This window comes from Puma concolor, chromosome E4 (genome assembly GCF_028749965.1).
Source record: "Puma concolor isolate L17-30 chromosome E4, mPumCon1.1.hap2, whole genome shotgun sequence".
In the NCBI taxonomy this organism is placed as follows: Eukaryota; Metazoa; Chordata; class Mammalia; order Carnivora; family Felidae; genus Puma; species Puma concolor.
The window spans coordinates 58054607-58080795 of NC_141683.1; the positions used below are offsets into that span (position 1 = coordinate 58054607).

The 26189-nt window shown below is 39.3% G+C and overlaps 2 protein-coding genes across 8 annotated transcripts in view; one reads left to right on the plus strand and one right to left on the minus strand.

The window, feature by feature from the left end:
* The window catches only part of FIRRM (FIGNL1 interacting regulator of recombination and mitosis), a 46041-nt gene extending 23341 nt beyond the window's left edge, over positions 1–22700 (minus strand). For 3 of the 7 annotated variants that reach the window (XR_015245928.1, XM_086693556.1, XM_025926308.2), the window contains exons 1-10: positions 22538–22677; positions 19712–19751; positions 18551–18639; positions 16194–16298; positions 15572–15712; positions 13990–14155; positions 12477–12561; positions 10454–10592; positions 2513–2593; positions 1022–1086 (exon numbers count right to left, since the gene is read on the minus strand). Coding sequence is in view for 6 of the 7 variants with exons in the window: in XM_086693556.1 (XP_086549682.1) it covers positions 1022–1086; positions 2513–2593; positions 10454–10592; positions 12477–12561; positions 13990–14155; positions 15572–15712; positions 16194–16298; positions 18551–18639; positions 19712–19751; positions 22538–22648 (1022 nt within the window). In the remaining variant the exon portion in view is untranslated. Of the gene's footprint in view, positions 1–1021; positions 1087–2512; positions 2594–10453; positions 10593–12476; positions 12562–13981; positions 14156–15571; positions 15713–16193; positions 16299–18550; positions 18640–19711; positions 19752–21847; positions 21918–22537 lie in introns of those variants that run through there. The other 4 variants (XM_086693557.1, XM_086693558.1, XM_086693560.1 and 1 more) reach the window with 4 other exon arrangements.
* A 22-nt stretch (positions 22701–22722) lies between these two features.
* On the plus strand, positions 22723–25581 carry METTL18 (methyltransferase 18, RPL3 N3(tau)-histidine). The gene is made up of 2 exons (XM_025926311.2): positions 22723–22853; positions 24208–25581. The coding sequence occupies exon 2, from the start codon at positions 24418–24420 to the stop codon at positions 25522–25524; it is 1107 nt and encodes a 368-aa protein (XP_025782096.1). The 5' UTR covers positions 22723–22853; positions 24208–24417; the 3' UTR covers positions 25525–25581.
* The last annotated feature ends 608 nt before the right edge of the window (positions 25582–26189 follow it).

Consider the following 26189-nt stretch of genomic DNA (forward strand, 5'->3'; position numbering starts at 1 on the left):
TGGCATCGACAGCCTGACTAGAATGGCCCCAAGAAAAAAGGTAGAGACAACGGTATAGACAGACAACTCCTGGGACTTTTGCTGTAAACAGAGGCAGAGAAATGGGAAGGCATTGGAGGAGGCTGTGGACTCGAGAGGTGTTGTTCTGTATTCTTACGATGTCGACCATGGGGAAAGTAACCGCATGCTGGTATCCAGATGAGAAAGGCCTAGTAGGAGGGAAGACTGGTGATGCAAGAGGGAAGGGAACAACTGCTAGAGAGAGACCCCTGAGCAGGCGAGTTCAGGGGACCAGCGCGTACAGGCCGGCCTTAGGCGGGCGCGGACACTCACTCACGGGTCAGCGACCACATGGACCGAGACACAGGCGCGACAGTCAATGAGCGGAGGAAGCCATGCCTTCTCAGTGACATACTCAGTGAGGACGTTAACTGGCAACGGGGAATGGGGAGGAGGTGTCAGAGACGTGGGAAATTTGAGGAGGGAGAGGTATGAAAAAGGGGTATAGAAGACTAGAAAGCACTGCTGGACAAATGAGATGACAGAGTATCTTAATGCCAAACGGAGGGCTCTTTGGAGGGTCTGTCAATTTCACATGTCGCTCAGCCCCTACCTAAATAATACTTTTCTGGATTTCAATGTTTTCCCTCAGATGGAGTTAACTACTACACATCTTAAATCTCACAGAAGTTAAAATAAAAATTTACAACGATAAAGAACAATACATCCATGTACACAGAGGCTTTTTTTTTTTTTTTTTTTTTTTTGCCTTTAGTATTTATCACCATACCAATTATTCATCACTCGGGTACGAGATACTAGTTAAGAGTAAGTAAAACTCACATGGAATCTGTTCTTTAAAAGCTTCCACATCTAATTATTTTAAGCAAGCAGTTAAAAGTTTACTGAAACAGTAAAAAAAAAATTACTTTCATGTTTTATTTTGAATGGCATATGCTTGATCTCTGCACAGTTCAAATGGCACTGTTACATTTTAATGATCACATGGCATTCTTCTTACCTGTGTATCTGAAGATAAAGCTGGTGCAATGTGCAGCAAGAATCAGAGAGTAAAGGAAGAAATTCCTAAAATAAAACAACTCTAGTCATTCTTTGAATGCGCTGTGGTTTTCTAATACACAGCCCCTCACAAAGACATGCAAAATAAAATAAAATCCTGGATGTGCCGCATTAAAGAAAAAAAGAGGTTCTTGCACGAGGACAACAAGGAGGATGAGGCTAATCAGCACCTAATTTGCTGTTAAAACTGTCACTACAACCACAATTAGCAGAGATCGCTTCCTGAGAACCTACTAAGCGCTCAGTACACATGTAGCAAGGGACTTTGTATCACTTTATTTAATTTTAGTCCTCTCAAAAATCTTAGATTCAATTCACAGAACAGAAAGCTAAAGCTAAAGTATCAAGTAACTCAATCAAGTCTCACAGCTAAAAACCAGCATGGCTAGGATTCAAGCACAGTTGTGCAGCTCCATTATGGTTAGGCTACCTCTCAGGAAGTAAAATAAATAGTTCCTGGTGTAATACAGGGTACAGAAAAAAGCTGATTTTTCTTTTTTAAAAATTAAAAATTCCTGAGAGAAAAGAAATGATTAAAAACGGCATGATTAGGTGTAATTTTGCCTCCTACACACAGAGCAAATTATCAGATGGGTAACCACCCATGAAGTGCCATTGGTGCCAGGACCCTCCCACCACGGGCCCTGCCAGCTGCAGGGAACCCAGGGTGCGAGCAGCCAACCGGGAAGTGGCACATGCCCAGACCAGCTCGGGCAGCACACCCAAAAGGAGGGCAATGTGCTGGTAGTCTGTGTGCCTGCACGGGAGTCCCAACTACAAGAAACAGTCACTGGAGACCCTCATCTTCTCCTCCAAAGAGAGGAAGACAAAGTTAAAGACAAATTCTACACAGACAACCAACAGTTGTTTTTTTTTTTAAATCACCAATATGTATTAGTGACGTTTCCTGGACCGGGTGCTATAAGCATTCTCTGCTCTTCTCTCCAAATAATCTTCCTTGATAACTTATCTACTCCATCCAGATATCTCCAACTATCACTACTATCTTAAGGACTCCCAAATATGCAAGTCTACTTTAAATTATTATACAGCTTTACAACTTTGAACATTTCAACTTTAATAATTAAAAAATTCAGAAATATAGTAAAAGTAATTTATGAACAGTATTTAAAGCCAAATTGAATTATCTTCTGATAACTGACTTGTGCTTATAGAAGTAATTTTATTTGTATTTATACTTAAAGAACTGATTTTTCCAGAGAATTGAATAAAAATAGTAACATGATGGTAGCAACTTAAATGATATAACAGGTGCTCAACATTTAATAACAGTATTTTTAAAAAACCTATAAAACATATTCTTCACAAAATAACTTCAACAGATTGATCTTTTGGCAGGAATGATAAAAACAGGATAATTTATAATTTATTATAGATTTCACATTTACACATTCAACAAAATAAGCCTTACCTTAGTATAGTGCAAAAGGGAGTTGGCAAAGAAGCGACACAATTTGAGTGTTTTCTGAAATAATCTATAGTCAGCATTATCCTGTTCCAAAAAAGGAAAAAAGCATAATAAATAAGAAAAGAGTAAGAAATTAGCTAAGCTTGTAAATGAGACAGTATTTTCTAAGAAGATTTCTTAATAAACAGAATATAAGCATTTTCCAAGTAAACATAACTCTCTGAATTGTTAGGAGCAACATAAACATTAAATGATAGAGAGATTTCAAAAAATTAAACTCTACTGAAAATAAATTTTACTTTATAATAGCAAAAGGGGTGGTCATCCCTGGTTGATCTGAAAGTAAAAGAAATTTAACTACCTTATTATGTTTTGCTATATGGAGAGCAAACAGATGATCAAAAAAGTCTCCAACCAATAAAAGAATGATATATGAAAGAAAACAGATAAAAAACTTCTCATGTCAGTTCAAAGAAAAGAAAATACAAGTTGCCAATAAACTAACATTGAAAGAATTCAATTTACAACCTAATTAGATATCTTTTAAAGGGAAAGGGGGCGGGCTATTAGCAAACATAAAAAAGACTGATAATATCGAAAAGTTGCTGAAGAAGTGGGGTAACACCCACTTTATCGTTCATGGGAGCATAAAATACAGTCTTTGCATTATTATTTTTAAAAGCTAAAGTATTGAATTCCCTTGACACATTAGTAGTTCCACTTAGATCCTACAGAAATACTAGCTTGCACAGGGGCGCCTAAGTGGCTCAGTCAGTTGAGTGTCCAATTCTTGGTTTTGGTTGAGGTCATGATCCCACAGTCATGGGATGGAGTTCTGTATCGGGCTCCACAATGAGCATGGAGCCTGCTTAAGATTCATATTCCCTCTCTCTCTCTCTCTCAGGGCACCTGGGTGGCTCAGTTAAGCCTGACTCTTGGCTCAGGTCATGATCTCACGGTGTGAGTTCAAACCTGGTGTTGGGCTTTGCACTGACAGCGCGGCACCTGCCTGGGTTTCTTTCTTGCCCCTCCCTTGCTCCTGCTCTTTCTCTCTCTCTCAAAACGGATAAACAAAACAAGAATTAAAAGACAACAACTCGGGGCGCCTGGGTGGCGCAGTCGGTTAAGCGTCCGACTTCAGCCAGGTCACGATCTCGCGGTCCGTGAGTTCGAGCCCCGCATCAGGCTGTGGGCTGATGGCTCAGAGCCTGGAGCCTGTTTCCGATTCTGTCTCCCTCTCTCTCTGCCCCTCCCCCGTTCATGCTCTGTCTCTCTCTGTCCCAAAAATAAATAAAAGACAACAACTCTCTCTTCCCCTGACATTTTCCCCCACTCAGGCTCTCTCTCTTTCAAAAAAAGAAAAAAAGAAAACACAAGAAATACATACTAGCTACCACAGAAATGCAATGCAACATTTTTATATAGTGAAAACTGAAATGAACCAAGTATCCATCAACTAGAGAATGGGTAAATAAATTCAAGGTATTTTCATAAATAATTGCATAAAGCTATTAATAAAAGAATTGGGGGTAGGGCGCCTGGGTGGCTCAGTCAAGTAAAACGGCCAACTCTTGGTTTCAGCTCAGCTGATGATCTCCCAGGTCAGGAGTTCGAGTCCTGTGTAGGGCTCTACGCTAACAGTGCGGAGCCTGCATGGAGTCCTCTCTCTCCCTCACTCTCTGCTCCACTCCCACTCGCTCTCTCTTAAAAATGAATTCATTAAAAAAAAAAAGAATTGGGTAGGTTTATCTTCACAGACATACAAAGCCCTGAGGTAATTAAGTAAAATTTCAAGTTGCAAAACAATATGTATATAATCCTATTATTATTGTAAAATGCATTATAAAATGTTAATATTTGCTTCTTCTTAACCCCACAAAAATAAATCAAAACTTTACCTACGGTTCTCTCTAGAAGATGAAAGTAGGATTTCACTTTCCATGTTAAATATTTCTGTAACATGTGAGGATTTTGTGAGTATATATTACATTTGTAAAATGATACAACAGTGGGCGATGCCAAGTTAGCTATGTGCTTGCAGGGGAGGTAGAGACTATGGAGTCATCCTGCCTGGATTGAAATCCTGGCCCTATCACAACTGCTACATACCCTGAGAAGGTTATTAAACCTCTCTATGAGGCTGCGATGTGTGGCTTATACCATAGTTTAAAGTGAGGTTTACACAGTGCCTGACACTTTGGGCAACTTAACTCAATAAACGTGGGTTGCTTTGTCACTCCAATGTGTAATACACAGTATAATCCAAAAAGCTTTAATCAGTACCATAAACTTAAGCCAAACAGATTCCTTATTGTCTTTAATTCTGAGAATAATTTCATATGAAATAGCATATACTAACTTTAATGTTAATCGATTACGCTGGATTCCTTTCCAATACAGCAAAACCTTAAATAAACCAATCAAAACAGAAATGGATGATTCATTAATTAAATATGACCCTTCATTTTGACCTTTATTAAAAATATCTGGAAACAGTAAACAGTCCTCAGCAGAAATAGGTTAGATGAAAATTCACCTTCCTGATAATAACAAACATGAATTTTCTTAACAGAGTGCTATGAATCTACACTGACCTTATAATACACTTAATAAATCTTTTTTTTAAAGTTTTATTTAAGTTGAGATATAGAGAGGGAAAGTGGGGAGGGGCAGAGGGAGACAGAGACGGGGAGGGAGGGAGAGAGAGAAAAAGAGAGAGAATGAATCCCAAGCAGGCTCTGCACTATCAGCACAGAATCCAATGTGGGGCTCGAACTCACAAACTGTGAGATCATGACCTGAGCAGAAGTCAGACATTTAACTGACTGAGCCACCCAGTACCCCTACACTCAATGAGAAATCTTAAGCTTAAGGGCTTAAGTGTCTCTTGATTTCGGCTCAGGTCATGCGCTCAAGGTCGAAAGACTGGGTGTGAGATGGAGCCCTGTGACATGCTCCACACTCCTGCTTGGGATTCTCTCTCCCCCTTTCTCTCTGCTCCTCCCCCAAAGTTGCACACACTCTCTCTCTCTCTCAAAATAAATAAACATTAAAAAAAGAAAAAAGAAATGTTAACCTTAGATGTCATTCACAAGAAATCTTCCCTGACTTCATGACTGGATTCCTACCTTTACTACCACAAGCCAACACCCAGTTCTCCAAAGATAATTATTCTATAACTATCTGTTTATTTTTCTGCTGCCCTAGACTATAAATTGTTGAAGGCAGAAAATCTAACTTACACAGAATAAGCACTCTGGAAATGCTTATGAAATGAATGGCCAGTGACACACTGCTTATTATGTTTGCCTACTTTCAATTTTTCTTTCTCATTGAAGGAGACATTGTACAGATTTGGTTGAAGGATCTAGTTTTCCTTCATTACTAAGCAAGCATACTAGTTAAATATAGAGCTTTTATTCTGACATTTTTAAAAGTGAGTGTACAACTGATTATCCCATCTCGATTTACTGAATAGTTCAAAACAAAAAGTTTGCATCCCACTGTCAACGAAAAGGGGTGAAGATATAAGCAAGGAAGATCATTTTCAGTGTTTCAAAATACTGAGCATCCTTTCTTTAAATAAAACAAAAATACTAATAAAATCTAAATGCAGCATGCAATAAAGTTAAGCATAGGCATATAGATATAAAAGTACACGTCTATTACCAACAAAATGAAAGGCAACCTACTGAATGGGAGAAGATAGGTGCAAGTGATATAACCAATAAGGGGTTAATATCTAAAACACATAAAGAACTACAACTCAACACCAAAAAAAAAAAACAAACAAACTGATTAAGAATGGGTAGAGGACCTGAATAGATAACTTTTCCAAAGAAGACATACAGATGATCAACAGGCACATGAAAAGATGCTCAGCATCACACATCATCAGGAAAATGTAAATCAAAACCACAATGAGATATCATCTCACACCTGTCAGAAACGCTAGTATTAAAAAAAAAAAAAAAAAAGAAATAAGAGCTGGTGAAGATACAGAGAAAAGGGAATCCTCATGCACTGTTGGTGGGAACACAAACTGACCAACAGTGTGTGTTGGTCAGAATGTAAATCAGTACAGACACTATGGAAAATAGTACGGTGGTTCTTCAAAAAATTAAAAATAGAAGCCATACAATCAAAATCCCATGTCTGGGTTTTTGATGAAAACAAAAATGTTAATTCAAAAAGATACATGCGCCCTGATGTTTATAGCAGTATTATTTATAATAGCCCAGATATAGAAGGAACCTAAGTTTCCAACTACAGATGAATGGATAAAGAAGATGTAGTATATAAATATATATACCACAGAATATTACTCAGCCACAAAAAAGAACGAAATTTTGCCCTTTGGGACAACATGGATGGACTAGAGAATATTATGCTAAGTGAAGTCACAGAAAGACAAATACCATATGATGTCACTTATATGTGGAATCTAAAAAACAAAACAAACAAAATAAAACCGAAACAGGCTCATAAGTGTAAAGAACAAACTGGTGGTTGCCAGAGGTGGGGGTGGGGAGGGGGAGTAGGAGGATGACGGAACAGGGTGAAGGTCAGTGGGAGGCACAGGCTTCCAGTTATGGAATGAAAAGTTATAGGGATGAAAGGTGCAGCATAGGAAATATAATCAATGGCATTGTAATAACGCTGCATGGCAACAAATGGTAACTCTATTGTGCTGAGCACTTCATAATGTATACACAAATGTCAAGTCACTGTTGTACATCTGAAACTAAACAGTAAGTCAACGATACTTCATTTAAAAATAAGGTGTTTTGGGGTGCCTGGGTGGCACAGTCAGTTAAGCGTCCGACTTCAGTCAGGTCATGATCTCGCGGTCCGTGAGTTCGAGCCCCGTGTCAGGCTCTGGGCTGATGGCTCGGAGCCTGGAGCCTGTTTCCGATTCTGTGTCTCCCTCTCTCTCTGCCCCTCCCCCCGTTCATGCTCTGTCTCTCTCTGTCCCAAAAATAAATTTAAAAAAGTTGAAAAAAATAAATAAATAAATAAATAAAATAAAAATAAGGTGTTTTATATTTACATATTTAGAGTAAGCCATATATTTATATGTAAAAAAGTATATTTATTCTCTAAATACAAATTTTACAAGCATTATATAGACAAAAGTAGCATTTACAGTGGAAATTAAATTTATATTTAAGAGCTTTACAAATAAATTTCCTTATCTTTACAGAAAAACTAAATCATTTGTGGTTAAAAAACTGTATGTTAGGGGCGCCTGGGTGGCGCAGTCGGTTAAGCGTCCGACTTCAGCCAGGTCACGATCTCACGGTCCGTGAGTTCGAGCCCCGCGTCAGGCTCTGGGCTGATGGCTCGGAGCCTGGAGCCTGTTTCCGATTCTGTGTCTCCCTCTCTCTCTGCCCCTCCCCCGTTCATGCTCTGTCTCTCTCTGTCCCAAAAAAAAAAAAAAAAAAAAAAAAAAAGTTGAAAAAAAAAAACTGTATGTTAAAAAATCTAATATGACATTCTCTTTTTGAACCTGTTCAAGACTTACCAGAAAATAAATATCAATCTTAGGCACTGTTATAGGTTGAACTGTGTCCCCTAAAAAGATATGTTGAAGCTTAATCTCCAGTACCTAAGAATGTGACTTTATTTAGAAACAGGGTCATCACAGATATAATCCGTTAAGATGAGGTTACACTGGAGTAGGGTGTACCCTCAATTCTGAATGACTGGTGTCCTTACATGAAGATGAGGTGAAGACACAGGGGGAGAACACCACATGACGATGGCAGGCGGAGCATGGAGTTCTACAGCTGCGAGCCAAGGAATGTCAGTGACACCAGAAACTAAGAGATGGAGCAGACTCTACCCTAGAGCCTTCGAGAGAACATGGTCCTCCTGCTATATCTCAGACTTCTCTCCTCCAGAACTATGGGAGAATAAATTCCTGCTGTTTCAAGGCACCCAGTTTGTGGTTTGTTATGGCAGCGCAGGGAACCTGATACAGGGACTGATACATCTGTATGCTTCCAAAAGTAGTATATTAGCTATTAAATCTGGTGGTTTTATTTTGATGTTTTTGAAAACGAAGTGAGAAAACTGCTTCAGGACTTTAATATAAATCGGTCAATTCCTCAATAAATATCAATAGTGAACAGCAGAGGGCGCTGCTGACCAGAATTATGAGTTCAAAACGGACCACCTACACAGACCATCTCAAAGCTCCCTTTCAGGCAGTGGACAGTCAGTAGTGTTAGTCACTTTATCAGTCCCAAATTTTCACAAGGGAATACATGAAAATTTCCTTGGGCAGTTAGGAAAGTTTATAATTTAAATTCTTTAAAAAAAGTTTTTTTTCATGTTTGTTTATTTTTGAGAGAGACAGAAACAGAGCATGAGCAGGGGAGGGGCAGAGAGACAGGGAGACACAGAGTCTGAAACAGGCTCCAGGCTCCGAGCTGTCAGCACAGAGCCCGACGCAGGGCTTGAACTCACGGACCTTAAGATAATGACCTGAGCCAAAGTCAGACGCCCAATCAACTGAGCCACCCAAGCACTCCATATAATTTAAATTCTTTGATTTCTATATACAAGCCGTTTCTAACAAGCTGAACTTAAATACTTTGTGTACAAAGAGCCACCCTAGTCAGGCCTCAGGACTTCTTTTCTCTTCCACTATACTGTTGCTTGGGCTCTCCCTGTCTCTCTCCTGTCCCGCAATCTCTGTCTAATCTTACTTTCCCAGCACTAGCTGGAGAGTCTGTGGGGTCAAGTTAAGCAAGAAGGAAACTGGGAAAAGAGAAGGTCGGGGTTGAGGATAAAGGTGGAGAAGAAAACAGCCTTCCTGCCACTGACACAAGATACCCAACCAAATGTCTCCTCCTCACAGGAAGGTGAGGGGAATTGGCAAGGGCAGTAGGAGGACAGAAGTGGGGATGGAAAACAACAGGGGAAAACAGATGTAAGGGGAGAACAGATAAGAGAAAGAGAAGCAAGAAGGAAAAGGTTAGCCCCTTCCTAAAGCCACTCCTCAGTTCGTTCTTACCAACCTCAGTTTCAAACTCCCATCCTCCCCTAGGGTCTGTCTTTCCAGATCATCTCTGCCCCAGGAATTGCAACCAGTGCTTAGGAAAGGGATGAATCCTTACATGCCCACCCGCCTGAAGGCAAGGCAGGAAGGAGCACAGGTACAAAGGAATTGCCTGTATCAGTTAGCAAGTCTACAGCAGGAAAGGAGGTTACGGTTACTTTAAGGAAGAAATATTTAACTCATTTTCCCACTGAAGTTATTACATACAACTCTTAGGTCCTGACCACTATCAGTCCTATAATTTCGGGTCATTATGAGTTAAATAAAATTTAAAGGGCTAGTCTGAGAACAAAAGGCACTATGTATAAATCGATTTAGGAAAATGAACTATAATTCCCAATAAGCTTATTACAAATTTTTAGAGTACAGTATGTTTCATGAATGGGATGTCCATTCAACGCTGTAACTTTCTGAAATCAAAATAAACGTAAGCGCGCATCAATCTGAAAACACCGATACATACATATGCCCAGGAAAGTTATATATCACATCATTACAGGTTGCGATAGATTGGTGAAAAAAAGGCTGACTGTGGCTGTATCAAGACGACCTTAAGTGAACACAGGACTAAGGAGTTAGATTTTTGTCCGAGGGTAGAAAAGAATCAAAGGATTCTGAGGGGAGTGCCTCAACCAACCAGTCATTGTGTATAAAGGGAACAACTAGTCTCTAGAGGGAATAAGAGCTGGCAGAGTCTAATGCAATGTTTGGGGTGAAAAGTAATCACGGGCTATAAATAATCCTAGATTGAAAAAAACAAAAACAAAATAAGTGAAGATCCTTTAAGGTAAACCGATCCATAGATTCAAATGAGATTTAGTTAACTGCCAAAGGAAAAAAGAACGACTGTTCAACGTGCTGTTTAGACTCTATTTTACCTGTGCATCTGACTGCGTCATCTGCTCAGCTAACTGTAAGCATGAATGGAAGGAGAAAAGAATGTCTTCACACAAGCGGGTAATTATATCTTTGTGTTTCAGCTGACTCTTTATAACCGACTGGTGCTTAAGGCTCTGCCTAAATGAATAAAAAGAAACAATCACAAGTAATACATCAAGTAACATAGGACCATAGAAACAGGACTTGAGGGGCACCTGGGTGGCTCAGTTGGTTGAGCGTCCGACTTCAGCTCAGGTCATGATCTCACGGTTTGTGAGTTTGAGCCCCGCGTTGGACTCTGTGCTGACAGCTCGGAGCCTGGAGCCTGCTTCGGATTGTGGGTCTCCCCCTCTCTCTGCCCCTCCCATGCTCATGCTCTCTGTCTTTCAATAATAAACGTGAAAAAATTAAAAAAAAAAAAAAAAAAGAAGTAGGACTTGAAGTAACATGTAAAAATCACAATGGATCATATATATATTAGACATGGCATAATTAAGATATGCTGATGCTACTTCTGAAGGTGTCATGTTAGCTTAGTAAGGGGCTATTTTTTTTATTGCTCCTTATAAAATGTTAATTGAATTTAATGCTCCAGATATTCTGCTAGGCCCTGGGGATGGAGAAGTGAATGAAAACACAATCTCTGCCCTGCCTGCATGGAACTTCTGGTCTAGCACAAGAGAGAACATCACATAATTTTAAGAATAATTACAGTTGTGATAAATGCTGAGATAGAAAAGTCCAGGGTGCTACAATAGACAGACCTGAAATAACTTATTCTCAGGGTGAGAATATCAAAGTTATCTTGAGGATGTAACGCTGAAGCTGCGAACTGAAAAGATAAGCAGGAGTCAGCTAGGTGTGGACTATGGGAGAGGAACATCCCAGGCAGAGGGAAAGAGCATGGGGAGGCCCCAGGATTGGAGAGTTTGGTATGTTTGAGGAAGTAAGAGCAGGGAGAGAGCAGCAGAGACGAGCTGGTGAAGAAGGCAGAGGCTGGAGAGGATGAAGTTGTATCTCTTAGTAAACTGGGATGGATTTTAAGCAGTAGAGTGACATGATCTAATTTACATTTTCAAAAGATCAGACTGAACACTGGCTAGCAAATTAACTGGAAGGGTCCAGGAGTAGAAAATACTTGATAATGATGATAATGTGGTATTTCTTTAGGCACTTGCTACGTGCCATGCACAGCTGTAAGCATTTCATATCGATACACTCAAATTAACTCTCACTATAAACCCACCAAGAAGGTGCTATTGTTATTACTCCCATTTTCATATAAGCAAACTAAGGCTCAGAGAAGTTAACCATCTTGTCCGAGTGCTCAGGAAGAGGAAGTGATTTCAGAATGGACTCAAACACATGCAGTATGGGCTCTGGGTTGACACTTTCAACCACTGCACCTTTACTTGTTGGCAAATTAGTAACCTCCTGGTGGTGCAAGAGAAGTATCTAAGACCTAAAAATACTACACTGGCCTTTAATGTTTTATGCGTGTGTATAAAGTAGAGATTCTTAGCCATTTTACATCTCAAGTCTACCTCTTCCCACCCCTGAGAATCTGATGGGTACTCTCCCTGGTAACCCTTCGTAACACTCTAGCTAAAATTACTTTATAAGTGAAATTAAACTTCAACAACTCAAAGTCATATAACAAAGGGATTATATTTAGCTCTAATTATGACTATTTATCTAAGCCTGGAAACAAAACACTTGATGGGTTACATTACAGTAGCAGTAGTCAAGTGGTTAAGGCCCATGACCCATTATTTCGGAAGTACTAGTAACAAAGTCTAAATATTTTTTTAATTTTAGAAGTAGCACAGTGGAGAAGTCCAATTCGGTCTGGGAGCTACATGTACAATATGTGAATTACCAGACAGCAGCGTCAGTAAACATTATTTATACATACCCATACAAAAATGTTTTAAAATGCAACCTACAAAAACTTACAAATAATTAAGAATTGGAATATAGAAAATACATTACAAAAAGTAAAAGCAAAGAAAAACAACTTACTTAATTATAAATTTCCAAGTATTAGCATGAAATGCATGGTCCATGCTGGAAATAACAGAGCAGATATCCAACAATGAATGAATAACTACAAAAAAAAAAGATAACAGAACTCTTAGGACATTCAAATGTCATATGGGGTGAGTTTGCCCTATATTTAAACATATCTACTGAAGAATTTTGACATCTGTTAAATTAGGTAATGCAATTAGAAAAAAACTGATTCAGAATAATTATTAAAAAGTATCACACTTTTGTTTTTATAAATACAGAAAATTAATTTCTGACATTTACAACTACCTAAATAAAACTAAATGATCTAAATAAAACTAAAATGTTCGGTGGAATAAAAGTTGTGCCCTGTTATGACTGAAATATTCTATAGATATTCTAATCCAAAATGACAAAATAAGCTGCAAAGGAAAGAACTCCCAACAGGGAAGAATGAAAGTAAATCTGCACAGTGTTTAAGGAAAGCTTCTACTCTTCCATTTTATTTGTAAAAATGGCCAGTGACTTCCCCTTCTGTGTCCACACTCTTGGGCAGTTTCCTTCTACACTGATCTGGGGCTTAGCCACATGACTTGCTTTTGTTCAACAGGACAATAACTATAAGGACAGCAAAGACTTAAAAAGTGCTTGCACACTGGGGCTTATTCTCTCTTGATGACCGAGCCTGGGCTGGTCTCCTGGACGATGTGCCACACAGGGCTGGCTCAGTGCTTCTGCCTCTGCCAAAAGCCAGATACGCGTGAGGTCACTGACCACAAAAACACAAGTGAGACAGGTGCACCATGTGAAGCAGAGAAAGCTGTCCAAGCTGAACCCAGCCTAAACTGCTGACTCACAGAACCGTGAATAAATACAGCAGTAGCTGTTTTAATCCACTAGATTTTGGGGTGGTCTGTTACAGACCAAGAGGTACTCCTGACATACTGCACAAAACCAATTTATCTCTTTATGCTGAAGCTATGTATGCAATTTTTTTCCTGATATTACTGTTTTTCAAACTCTGGATGGTAGAATTATGAGGTAGCAATCAGCAATTCTTTAAAAATGAAACATGTAAAACAGGTTATTATTTTACGTATAATAAATGAACGTGCATACATACACGTTTAGAAACATGTACATATACATGTAACTAGATGTGTTCTGGGAAGAAATGCAAACTTCATTTCCTACTGAGCTAATGCTTTAAACACTCTAAGAACTACTGCCTCAAAATCTAAATTATTTTACAAGGTATACAGTTGCACAACTTTCTTGGAAAAATCATGTATGGCGAACACTGACAATACACAAATCTATGTTAAGGCATCACATAGCAATTTTATAAGTTCTAAAAGTTAGAAGACTAAAAACTTATCAGGTAGTGTTTAATTTTTTTTATACATAATAAGATACCATGAATCATTCGAAACAACGTTTCAGTACCATTCGGTTCGGTAACTGAATGGATATGCAGTTTAGTCAATATATGTCATATACTAAGTAGGAAGTTTTCTTCACTTACCTATCACCATATTCAAAATATCATCATTGTCATCTAATAAAGGGTCCATGCAAACCATATCCAGTAGTTCCATTAGCTGCTTTTGAAGAGAATAGGCCTCCTTGAAAAGAGCCTGGAGAAGGTCTGAAACTAGGTGTAAATGCCCAGAATAGACAGATTCGCTATCCTGATCACAAATAAAAATAAAAGAAACAGCAAATCATGAAAAGCTCAAGAGCCAAATTTACTTTAACTCATTCCATCAGAGCTCATAACTTTAGTGCTTTTTACTGAACCACGTATTTATTCATTAAACAAATGACCATTCATTATGAACAGTGTACTTCAAGAGATGCAGGCACATATAAAATAGGGTTTTTTTTAAACATTTATTCATTTTTGAGAGAGTGCGAGCGAGGGAGGGGCAGAGAGAGAGGGAGACACAGAATCCGAAGCAGGCTCCAGGCTCTGAGCTGTCAGCACAGAGTCTAACGCAGGGCTCCAACTCATGGATCGCGAGATCATGACCTGAGCTGAAGTCGGACGCTTAACCAACTGAACCACCCAGGTGCCCCTAAAATAGGATTTCTGACTTCTGAGACCTTGCAAATATAAAAAAAACTAAAAGGGAGATACACAACATTCGGTCAGGTGCAGACTTTTAGCCCTGTCACCAAAGAGAAGTGTTAAACTAGCGATTTTTATTCACTGAACCATACCAGTATCAAAACTGCCTGAGACCCACAAATTGTAGGCCAGCTTTGGTCCTTTAAAACTGCCTCAGGAATGTAGAGATGGACTGAAAAAGGGCTGGTGTCCTTTCAGAGGCACCCAATCATTAAGGAATTCATCTCATCCACCAATGCCATGACAGAACAACTTCAGGATTCCTGTGATTCAACACAAATCCATCTCTCTTCTTTCTTTATAGTAAGGAAATAGAATAAAACAACAAATATAAAACCGCAAAAGCCCATTTTTAATCACTTCCTTGTAACCACTTATTTTGAAGCAAATATTTACATATGGGCATACTTCAGAAATATTGCAGGTTCAGTTCCAAACTACTGCAATAAAATGAGTTAAATAAAGTTTTTGGTTTCCCAGTGGATATAAAAATTATGTTTACACTACACTGTAGTCTATTAAGTGTGAAATAGCATTATGTCCAAAAAAAACAATGTATGTACCTTAATCAAAAATTATTTATTGCTAAAAAATGCTAACCATCATCAGAGCTTTCAGCAAGTTATAATCACTAATCAGAGATTACCATAACAAATATAATAATGAAAATGTTTGAAATATTGGAAAAATTACCAGAATGTGACACAGAGACACGAAACAAGCAAATGTTGGAAAAATGGCACCAACAGACTGGCTAAACATAGGGTTGTCACAAACCTCCAATTTGCAAAAATGCGCACTATTTGCAACGTGCAATAAAACAAAGTATGCCTGTTCGTGGTTCTTTGTTCTATGGAAAAGTTTATTCCAATAATATAGGCTAATATGTAAAATCTTATGTACAAACACTATTTTCTTCAGCCCTTTTGCCTGCGGATTCTAGGCCATTTAAAATACACTTACACTCATTACTCACCTTACAATGTACAAATGTACTTTTGATTACATGTAGGACTGTGGAAGGAAGACTATGAATATTTTCTAGAATGATGGACTCCTGTGTGGCACAGATATGCTGAACACATCCTGTAAGAGCTGCTAAGAGCTGCACCATTGTCTGGAAATAAGGGAAGAGGTTTCATTCAGTTATGTTTTTGTGCACAAACATACAAAGGTATCAGATGATACGCTGGGTACTAGGGATACAGCAGTGAACACAATGGACACTCTGTTCCTTCTTTCATTGAACTTCAATCTATCAGAACTACGTTATCACGACAACTAGCTAGCCATTTGGTTAAAAAACAAAAGTTGGAATACTAACCCACACATCAAAGCATATGGTAGGTGTTCTCCATATACACTTGGAAATTACAGGTAGGGCATGCTATCTTGATTATTTGCTGTCTTATACTCAGCATGAAACTGTATTAAAAAATTCAAGATTTATTTTTTTGCATTCGTATCTTTAATTCTATAAGTTTAACTCCAGCACTGGACCACTACACAAAGGATATATCACTTAATTAACATCAGTACAAAAATTCTTACACTGTTTAAGCTCCTCCTCTATACCCTTTCTAATATATTTGACATACTTGTAAAATATTCCTCAGCGTGGTCTGGATTTCTAAATTATGGCTTGACAGTCCTCTGGCTTGACTGGTTAACTCGTACATCATGTCATCAAATAATTTCACAGTCTGTGAAAACAAAGCACATTATAAATAGGAGTAACAGAAAACACAAGAAAGGGAAAGACATATTTTTAAAGTGAAAAAAATGACAGGCAATTTTTCATTACTAACAGCCATGGGATATTATCTAGCTTAACAACTGCACTTATTAAAGTAAAAATATACGTTTTTATATATATAAAGTATTCATATGATATTATCTCTCTAAAAAAGCCTCAGACAGAAATTTATTTGTTTTCCATTTCTGTGGTTTGAATCTATTTAATAAAATCCATTAAAGGTAAGTGCTCCTCTACACAGTAAAAGTTGATGGTCTTAACCAATCAACACTCATATGGGTATTTACAAGAGTATTTTCTATTAGTGATGAATTGGTGAACTACTTGTTCACTTGTATTCTAAGCAGCTCCTCCTTTTGAGCAACTCAAAATACCATTCCTGGGTTAGGGCTACAGTACGTGACCTCAGAACTAAGTTTTTTGGTCTGTGAGAAGTTAGCTATCCTAAGATCTTAATACTCAGATTTTTCTGAACAATTTAAATGGTCTAAACATTGCAAGAATAACAAGAGAGTGTAATTAAAGAGGATGTTATTTCCCAAAGGCAAGTTAACACTCAACTTCCTTATTTTAACCTATACAACAGCTGGATCTTTTTCTGGTGGGCAAGAACAAATTCTAAGAAACTTTTAGATAGAGAACAATCAAGTGAATATGAGTAACAGGAATTTTGATGATTATCTGCTTCAAAGGTAAATTTAGAAAACCATTCTAATAAGAGATAAGGTACCATTCAAAAAATGTTTAATTTTGGAACCAAGATACCTTTAATTTCCTAAGTTAAAAAAAAAGAAAATTGCCTGTGCTTTTCAAAGAAAAAGTACACTATATCTGTATCTATAACTATATCTGTATCTAAAAGGTAATAATGTAGATGGTGAACTTAGTGTTTTCTCTTGGTTATTCTAAGCCTTCCTGAATAAAATTTGGCTCCATTTTTCTAGGCAATAAAATTTAACAATTATTAATAAACTCCACAGAGAAGATACTTAGCTAACTTCATCATTCATCCCCAAATTTTCACAGAATAGCTTTATTTTTTTTATTTTGACCTGCACACAATAAAGCAGCTTCATTCATAATTGCCCAAAGTTGGAAGCACCCAAGATGACTTTTAATATGTGAATGAATAAACAAACCAAGGTACATGCAGGCAATGTAGGCTATCTTGCATTCTGTCGAACACAACTGCAATCTGGCCTCGTGATATTTTAGGAATATTCTCGTTTATTTCAGAGTAAGCGTGTTTCTGGAGCCTCAGATCAACATCCATTTTCCGGCCATCGGTCCTCAAGTTAAATTGCTGGCACCAGCTCCGCAATGTGTCCCAACATACTTTATTAACCGGAGGCAAACTGGTTGGCAAGGGAAGGATCGGTGTATTATAACAGCTATGTTTTGGATAAGACTTGAATTGTTCACTCATTTGAGGATGACAAACTTTATCGTTTGTCCCAGGCACCTCCATGCCAACTTCTGAGGTGGAAGAAACACTTGGCTCCATTTAATGTTCTTCCTTGTTCCTCATTAACTGGAACCAACGTGAGCACCACAGTTTCTCCCTCTAATGCCTCCTCAGATATATTCTGCTCGTTGTTTTCATAAATTGAGTATGCCATTTCCAGGAATACTCAGGGGAAGGCCTCACTGAATAGCTTTAAAATACAAGAGTGTTTAAAGTAGCTACAAATAGGGGCGCCTGGGTGGCGCAGTCGGTTGAGCGTCCGACTTCAGCCAGGTCACGATCTCGCGGTCCGTGAGTTCGAGCCCCGCATCGGGCTCTGGGCTGATGGCTCGGAGCCTGGAGCCTGTTTCGGATTCTGTGTCTCCCTCTCTCTCTGCCCCTCCCCCGTTCATGCTCTGTCTCTCTCTGTCCCAAAAATAAATAAACGTTGAAAAAAAAAATTTAAAAAAAAAAATAAATAAAAAAAAAATAAATAAAGTAGCTACAAATAATATAAATTCAATTAATGAAAGATCTATACTATTTGAAAATAGAAGTTTTTAATCACCTAATGATCACCCTAACACCATGTTCTCACATGAGATCTATTTCTTACTACCTTATTTGTATTTCAAATATGTGTGATACATTTGGAAAAATGGAGCCACAGTTAAGAATAAATTATCTAAAATTGAGGCTAGATATAAACGGCCTTTATAACATGTACATTGATTAAAATAATAATAGTACTATACCTTTGGCAACACTTGTGAGAAGAAAGTCTGTTCCAATGTCAGGTGGTTCATATGAGGTAAAAACATTTCCACGATAATTTTTAGAATTTCTATAAAGTGAAATAGCAACATATTTTGTAAGAAAATTAAGTTGTATCAGCCAACAAAGATCACTGCTCCTTCCCCAAATCCAAGAATCTGTAAGTACTACTAATCCAGAACTCTGTACAGTTTCAAAATGCCACATTCTATGTAGAGAAACTATTAAGTAGCTGAAATAATAACACAAAAACAAAAACCCCAAAAAACAAAAAAAACAACCCTGTATGTCCAGCCACTGAGGACCACTTAATGGATGTGCATACATCTATTGAATAGGATTTGGTATCTTTAAATTATTAAAAATAAATAAATAAAATTATTATTAGAGATTATCTGAAACCATAAAAAAAAATTCACAATACTTTAAGGTTAAGTGAAAAGTTTCCAAAATAGTATAATCCCAATCTTAATACATATAAACATGAATAACAGATAGCCTGGGAAGAATATACAGAACCAAGATGAGAACGTTCTATACCAAAATCTTATTGACCACTTCAAATTAATGGGTGTTCCATTATCTTTTCTGTTTTTATGCATGTTTCAAATTTTCTACAATGAATAACTCTTATACTCAGGATAAAAAGTAATTATTACTTTAAAAAATTAAACCCAACAGGCTACATAGATTGAAAATTATAAATATTCCACAACCAAGTGAAATGTAAATAAGGTAACTCAAATGAGTAAACTGTGGAGTCTAGACTTTAATTCATCCCTTCTCCCAGCTAAATAAGTAAATAAGCCAACTAAGATTAAGAACAGAGATGAAGATGAGAAAGTCACCCTGAAAGCAGACCGCAAATTATGTTTTATATAAGTCTGAACGGTGTCACAACTAACATTTAAAATTTACAACGTGCTTCTTACATGTGCATTATCAATACATTTGGTATCCACCCAAAATAGAATTTAAATAATTTGAAGGAATTGGTCATTTTAAGTAACTGAAATTTACAGAGCCTGGAGCACTACAAGAAGAAGACATTTGAAGGGAATATGAAACTGTTATTGAGATACATACGACTCAGACCTTAATGACATCAAGGTAAATCAAACAATTAAGATAATTTTACTTACGAATATGCTCGATCCAATTGTCAGAATGCTGATACATAGAGTAAAAAAATTAAGGAAGATACGAGTATCACAGTAAGAGAATATTCACTACTAAGAATCAATCTAAAAAGTAGCCTTCTTGAAGTTTAAGCAATGATCAGTAAGAAATTGAAATTAGACTCAAACTGAAATTAGACTGGCGTAATTTTGCCTTTTTTTTTTAAATTTTTTTTAACGTTTTTATTTTATTTTTGAGACAGAGAGAGACAGAGCATGAACAGGGGAGGGGCAGAGAGAGAAGGAGACACAGAATCTGAAACAGGCTCCAGGCTCTGAGCAGTCAGCACAGAGCCCGACGCGGGGCTCGAACTCACGGACCGCGAGATCGTGACCTGAGCCGAAGTCGGGCGCTCAACCGACTGAGCCACCCAGGTGCCCCTAATTTTGCTTTTAAAAATGTAATGTTATTAGGTAAATAAACTACAATATAATGAATATACCCAAGGAAATATTTTCAAAATTGCTCAGGGATAAAACTGTCTTTTCCAACTACGTGTAGTCGACATACCTTTGACAGATGAGGAACAATACTATACTAATCCATAGGCTCCTGGTTTCTAACACAGGAAAGAAATTTCTTCTCCTGAGCACCTCTCCAGTACTTTATTTGCACCTGTCTAAAGCCACTCAACACGTTCTACCTTCTTTTCATATTACTTGTGGACCTATCTTACCAACCTGATCAGTCTGAGATTCTTTTGCACACAGCAGATGCTTACAAATAAGTGACCAAAAATTACTCTATGTTCATTACAAAAGTGAACAATAATCGCATTATGAACTGTACACTTATATACCATCAAGAATTGTTGGAAATGTTTTACTGCGTAATAATAAAGAATATGTCAGCAAGAAAAATGAATAAAGTATAATCCCATCACACTAATACAAGAATGGATTCTTCTGACACCTTACTTTGTATATATGGATTTTACCGCAGCAATCAAAATGAGGCATAACTCATCTTAAATCTTTCTTGCTTCAACGTTTGTTTTGAGTGATATAGAGCGAGCAGGGGAGGGACAGAGAGAGAGGGAGACAGAGAATCCAAGCAGGCACTGTGAGCGCAGAGCCAGAGGTGGGGTTCAAATGCACAAACCACAAGATCATGACCCCAGCTGGAACCAAGAGTCGGATGCTCCACCGACTGAGCCACCCAGGCACCCCCTAACTCATTTTAGTTCAGTAGTGTTGGATTTGTTTTATGGAAAAATTTCAGTAAAGGTCCAAAATTTCTGGCCTCTTCCAAAATTAAACATAAGTTATGCTTACCTGGACATGCAAGTAAAGACTGGAAAATAAATGTAAAACGCAAAACATGAAAATAATTAGGTTTGGATGATGGGACTATAGATTAAAAACTTAACTTTCATTTGCTGAAAAGTGTTAAAAACTGGGGCGCCTGGGTGGCTCAATCGGTTGAGCGTCCGACTTCGGCTCAGGTCATGATCTCACGGTCCATGAGTTCAAGCCCTGCATCAGGCTCTGTGCTGACAGCTCGGAGCCCGGAGCCTGCTTCAGATTCTGTGTCTCCCTCTCTCTCTCTGACCCTCCCCATTCATGCTATGTCTCTCTCTGTCTCAAAAATAACCAAACATTAAAAAAAAATTTAATAAAAAAAAAAGAAGAGAAGTATTGAAAACTGGGGGAAGAACAAACAGGTTTAGGTTCTTTTGAACATTAAGTTTGAGAAGCAAAACCAAGTGGGAATGCTGACTTTCAATTACTGATGTCATCCATAAACCTGAGGGGGAAAAGAGGAGCCGTGTTCCTTATCTTTGTTCCCCCAAAGCATAACACCCTGGCGGGGTATGTGTTATGTGCCCAGATGTTCTGGGGTGGGAGGATGGCTATATTTCCCAAGTCAACATCCTTGAGGATGGCAATGCACAATGACTAAGAAAGATCTCTGGCACCTAAGTGGGATTTTGCCACTGCCTATGTGAATGACTTCTGCGTAACGGTAATACATTACATTTGGCTTTAGTTGTAAAAAAATTATTTGAGACTCTCTAAAGTGAAGCCCCTTTTTTTCTTTTCAGTGTGGCTTTATGTTGAAGGTGAGCTCAAAGATGTTAAAAAAAAAAAAAAAATTACCTTTCAACACGGAGGGATAGGATTCCAGGCGCCATTTACAACAGCAGGACGACTACAAAACAGTATGCACCTGCGCAAGGGAGGCATTAAACTAATTCGAACCCGGCAGATGAAAGCCAATTACAAAAGGAAGCAACTCCTAACCAGCAATAATGGAACAGAGTTCTGAGAAGAAGAGTAACATTTTTAGTGACTGGAACTCTGCACCATGGCAGAACTACATCTTTTAATTCTCCTAATACTGGGAAAGGTATTCCGATGCCCCATCCATTCGAGACAGGAGGTCAGAGTATCTACCTCTTAGGGAGTCAGCGCTCACCTTACAGCTCAGGTCTGAGCACTTGCCCTACCCCGCCCCCCGTTACCCCAAGGAAAGGTATTTACATTTAATTACACGTGACGAGCACAGAAAAACCCAAAGGCACAAACGCCCGGAAAAAAACCCGCCACATCCACTGCCAAAATCATCGGGTCCACTGCGAGCCCTTCCAGTGCCGGAGGGAGGCGTGCCTTCGGCCTGGGCAGCCCCGGTCCCCTGGGCTCCCCCTCCTTCACTCATCTCTCCAATCGACGAGGAGAGGGTTCAGGCCGCAGGAATACAACACGGCCCGGCGGCGAACGTGACGAGGCCGGAGAAAGGCTGGAAGGGCTGCCCCACATCCCATTCCAGGTGGAGGTGACAAAGGATATAAGGAGCCGGGGCAGGACAGACGGCAGTTCCCGGCGGCATAGCTCCTGCGACCAGCTACTTAACTCTTCCAGCCGGACGGCGCTCGCCGCGACCGCGCGTTCCTGCGACATCTTTCGCCCAGGAACACGCCTTCAAACCCGTCCCGCCAAGGCCAAGACCGGAAACCGCCGCCGTCCCGGCGGGCCTTGCGAGCTCTCCGCCGGCACCAGGACCATAGAGAGGAGGCGGGTTGCTACCGTTCCGCGGTGAGCTCGGGCCGCGCCCGGCCGGGAACAGAGCCGGGCTTGTCTGGCCCGCGGAGGACTCGACTCACAGGTGTCCGCTCTCGGTCCCGAGGGTCTGCGTCGCGAGCTGGGCCCTTCCTGGGCGGCGAGCGTTCTCAGGGCTGCGATGCCGGAAACGTTGCACTGAGGCGCTTTGGGGAGGTGAGGGCGGAAGCCCCCAGATTTGCTCGCGTCTGTCCCCCGGGGGCGTGGAGACAGCGCACCTGCGGCCGGGGTGCCGTGGGCCCTGAAATGAATCCAAGCCCCAGGGCGCGGTGGGGTTGAAACAGGCACCTTTTTACCCGCTTCGCGGGGCAGCCCGACTTTGTACATCTTGTGTTAAGGGGGACAGAGACCCCGCCTGCCAGAGTTGTCCAAATTGAAGCGGAGGGTGTATAAAGTACCCAGCGCGGTAGATACCGTGAGGGGGCTCAGTACGTTGCTTCCACTTTCGAGGGGCCTCTCCGGTCAGTGCCCTTACTTTGTGTTTCTCTACCACCAAACGAATCTTTACTAACTACTCCAAAATTCTCCTACTCCCGTACACCCAGGGCTGCTGGTCCTTGCTAAATGTTTGTAGGCGGGGGTCATTTGGGGGAATTGACACACACCAGAGCCTCCCTGTGCGTGTTCTTATAAGAGATGCTCATTTGCCAAAATCAAATCTTGAAGACCTGTTACTTGAAACAGTTACAGACTGAAGTGAAGAGATTCTGGCGGCTTAGGAGGTAAACATGTTTGGGCAAGGTCATGATTAAGTGGAAGACTCAATCAGGCGTGTCATTTCCTGCCCGAGAATTTTGGACTTTTTTTCCCCCCCCAGTTGTTGATCTGTTGTCCTTTAGTTTTTACAGTGTATTCTCTTCTCCATTTTTTGGACCCTGAAGGGTTTGTGTCTGTGTTTTCAAACCTTTTTAAATATTCATTCATTCATTCATTCATTCATTCATTCATTCATGAGAGGGACAGCATGCGAGCCGCGGAGGGGCAGAGAGAGAGGGAGACACAGAATCCGAAGTAGGCTTCAGGCTTCCAGCTGTCAGCACAGAGCCTCACACCGGGCTCGATGTCAGGCATGGTGAAATCATGACCTGAGCTGAAGTTGGATGCTTAACCACTGAGCCATCCGGGCACCCCTGTGTTTCCAAATCATTTTATCTCCCTCACCATTCACAGCTTTTACAGCAAAAGCAGCTGTATGGTGGAAAGAGGGGCTGTTTAATGTTAAATTTTAGCGAAATATGGCATTTTACCTTTTCTTAGTCTTTTTGTTTGTTCATTTTAAAGTGAGCAAGCTCTATGTGTGGCTTGAACCCAAGACCCCAATGTCAAGAGTCACGTGCTCTATGGACTGAGCCAGCCAGGCACTCCTCATTTTACTTTTTAATTTTCTTTTTTTTCTGCAGACCTAATTCAAAAGAAGAGCAGAGATCGCTAAGAAGTCATTTGGAAACATCTCTAAATATTTGTAACTGTGTATAAGCAGCTAAAGAAAACTTAACCCACAGCAAAACTAATTGAATAATTGAGGCAGGTTTATGTATGTGTCATCAGTTCTATCCAGAAGCTGAAGAATCTTCCTTTGAATTTAAGGATTGTGTACATTTAGTGAGAGAATGACTTTTCAATTTAATTTCACTATAGAAAACAATCTGGAAAATGAATTAACACCCGTTGGACATGGAGTTTTGGCCCTGGATTCCTCCAAAGAGTCTTCAGTCTCAGAAAGTAAAAAAGATAGGGACAAAAAATGTTATACCGAACAGTTTGACTTGCCTCAGGATCATGTGTTGGAACATAAGCCAGTGGGAAATGCAGCTCCCTCTCAAGACACAGAGAACTCACTCAGCGCAGCTAACAGTTCAAGTAACTTAGAACCATGTGAAAAACATCCCTGCATGAGAGTTGCCAAAGAGCATGCTATGCCCGAAGATTTCAAGAAAGTGTTAGAAAATAAAGTCATAGAAAGGTTACCAGGTCTCCCCCATGTTAATGTATCGGTAGTGAAAACCGTCTTGTTGAGAGAGAACTGCCCTGGAGAAAACATAGTTTCACAAAGTTGTTCTTCTCACTCTGATCTGATTACAGGTGTTTATGAAGGAGGCTTAAAAATCTGGGAATGTACCTTTGACCTGCTGGCTTATTGCAAAAAGGCCCAAGTGAAATTTGCTGGGAAAAAAGTGTTGGATCTTGGCTGTGGAGCAGGGTTGCTGGGTATAAGTGCATTCAAGGGAGGGGCCAAAGAAATTCATTTTCAAGATTACAACAGTATGGTGATTGATGAAGTAACCTTACCTAATGTAGTGGCTAACTCTACTTTGGAAGAAGAAGGAAATGATGTCAGCGAACCAGATGTGAAAAGATGCAGGAAATCCAAAGTAGCACAAGAATTATGTAAATGCCGGTTCTTTTCAGGGGAGTGGTCTGAGTTTTGTAAGCTTGTACTAAGTAGTGAAGAATTCTTTGAAAAATATGATCTCATTCTTACCTCAGAAACCATTTACAACCCAGATTACTATGGTTCTTTGCACCAGACATTCCTCAGATTATTAGATAAAAACGGACGGGTGCTTTTGGCCAGCAAAGCACATTATTTTGGTGTAGGTGGAGGTATTCATCTCTTTCAGAAATTTGTAGAAGAAAGGAATGTATTTGAGACTAGAACACTCGAAATAATTGAAGAAGGACTAAAGAGACACCTAATTGAAATGACTTTTAAGTAACCCAGTTAATACCCACTGAGTGTCCTAAGTGAAATAAAGAGAATAATCAAAAACTTGTCTTGAATGTTTGATTTCTGCTTCGCTATTATTTTTTCTGAAAGTATATTTGTTTGCTTATCCAAGTAATATACCAGCAATCTACTAACTATAGTCACTAAGTGAGACAAGAAATAGTGTCCCGAGCATTTGATGAGATCTAGGAGGTTATTTCGTGGGAAAGTTTTCTGTCCCCACCTTCATTCTATTTGACCTTTCTACCACCTTTCACGTTACATAAATTTGTTTTCAGAGAAAACTGACACTTCTTATTTCAAGTTTGAGTTTCTTCCCAGGCTTCATTAGTGTCTGTTTACATGAAGTGCCTGGTCAGATCACCATGCCCTTCATTCTAAGGGCATACATACACATCACCAAATGCTAGTGGACCTAAATATGAGCCTGAAGGCCTTAGGTAACTAGGAAGAAGTTTTTGTTTTGTTTTTATATTCATTTATCTCATATAATAACAATGCTGAGCAGTTTAATTCACACTAAGGTGGAGGAAATAAAGGGGAATCACGGTAGTATTAAAGTGACACAGAAAACTAAAAAAAAAAAAAAATTTTTTTAAAGACAAAAGATCACAAGTTGATGACCAAAACTTTCACCTTAAAACAGAAAAAGAA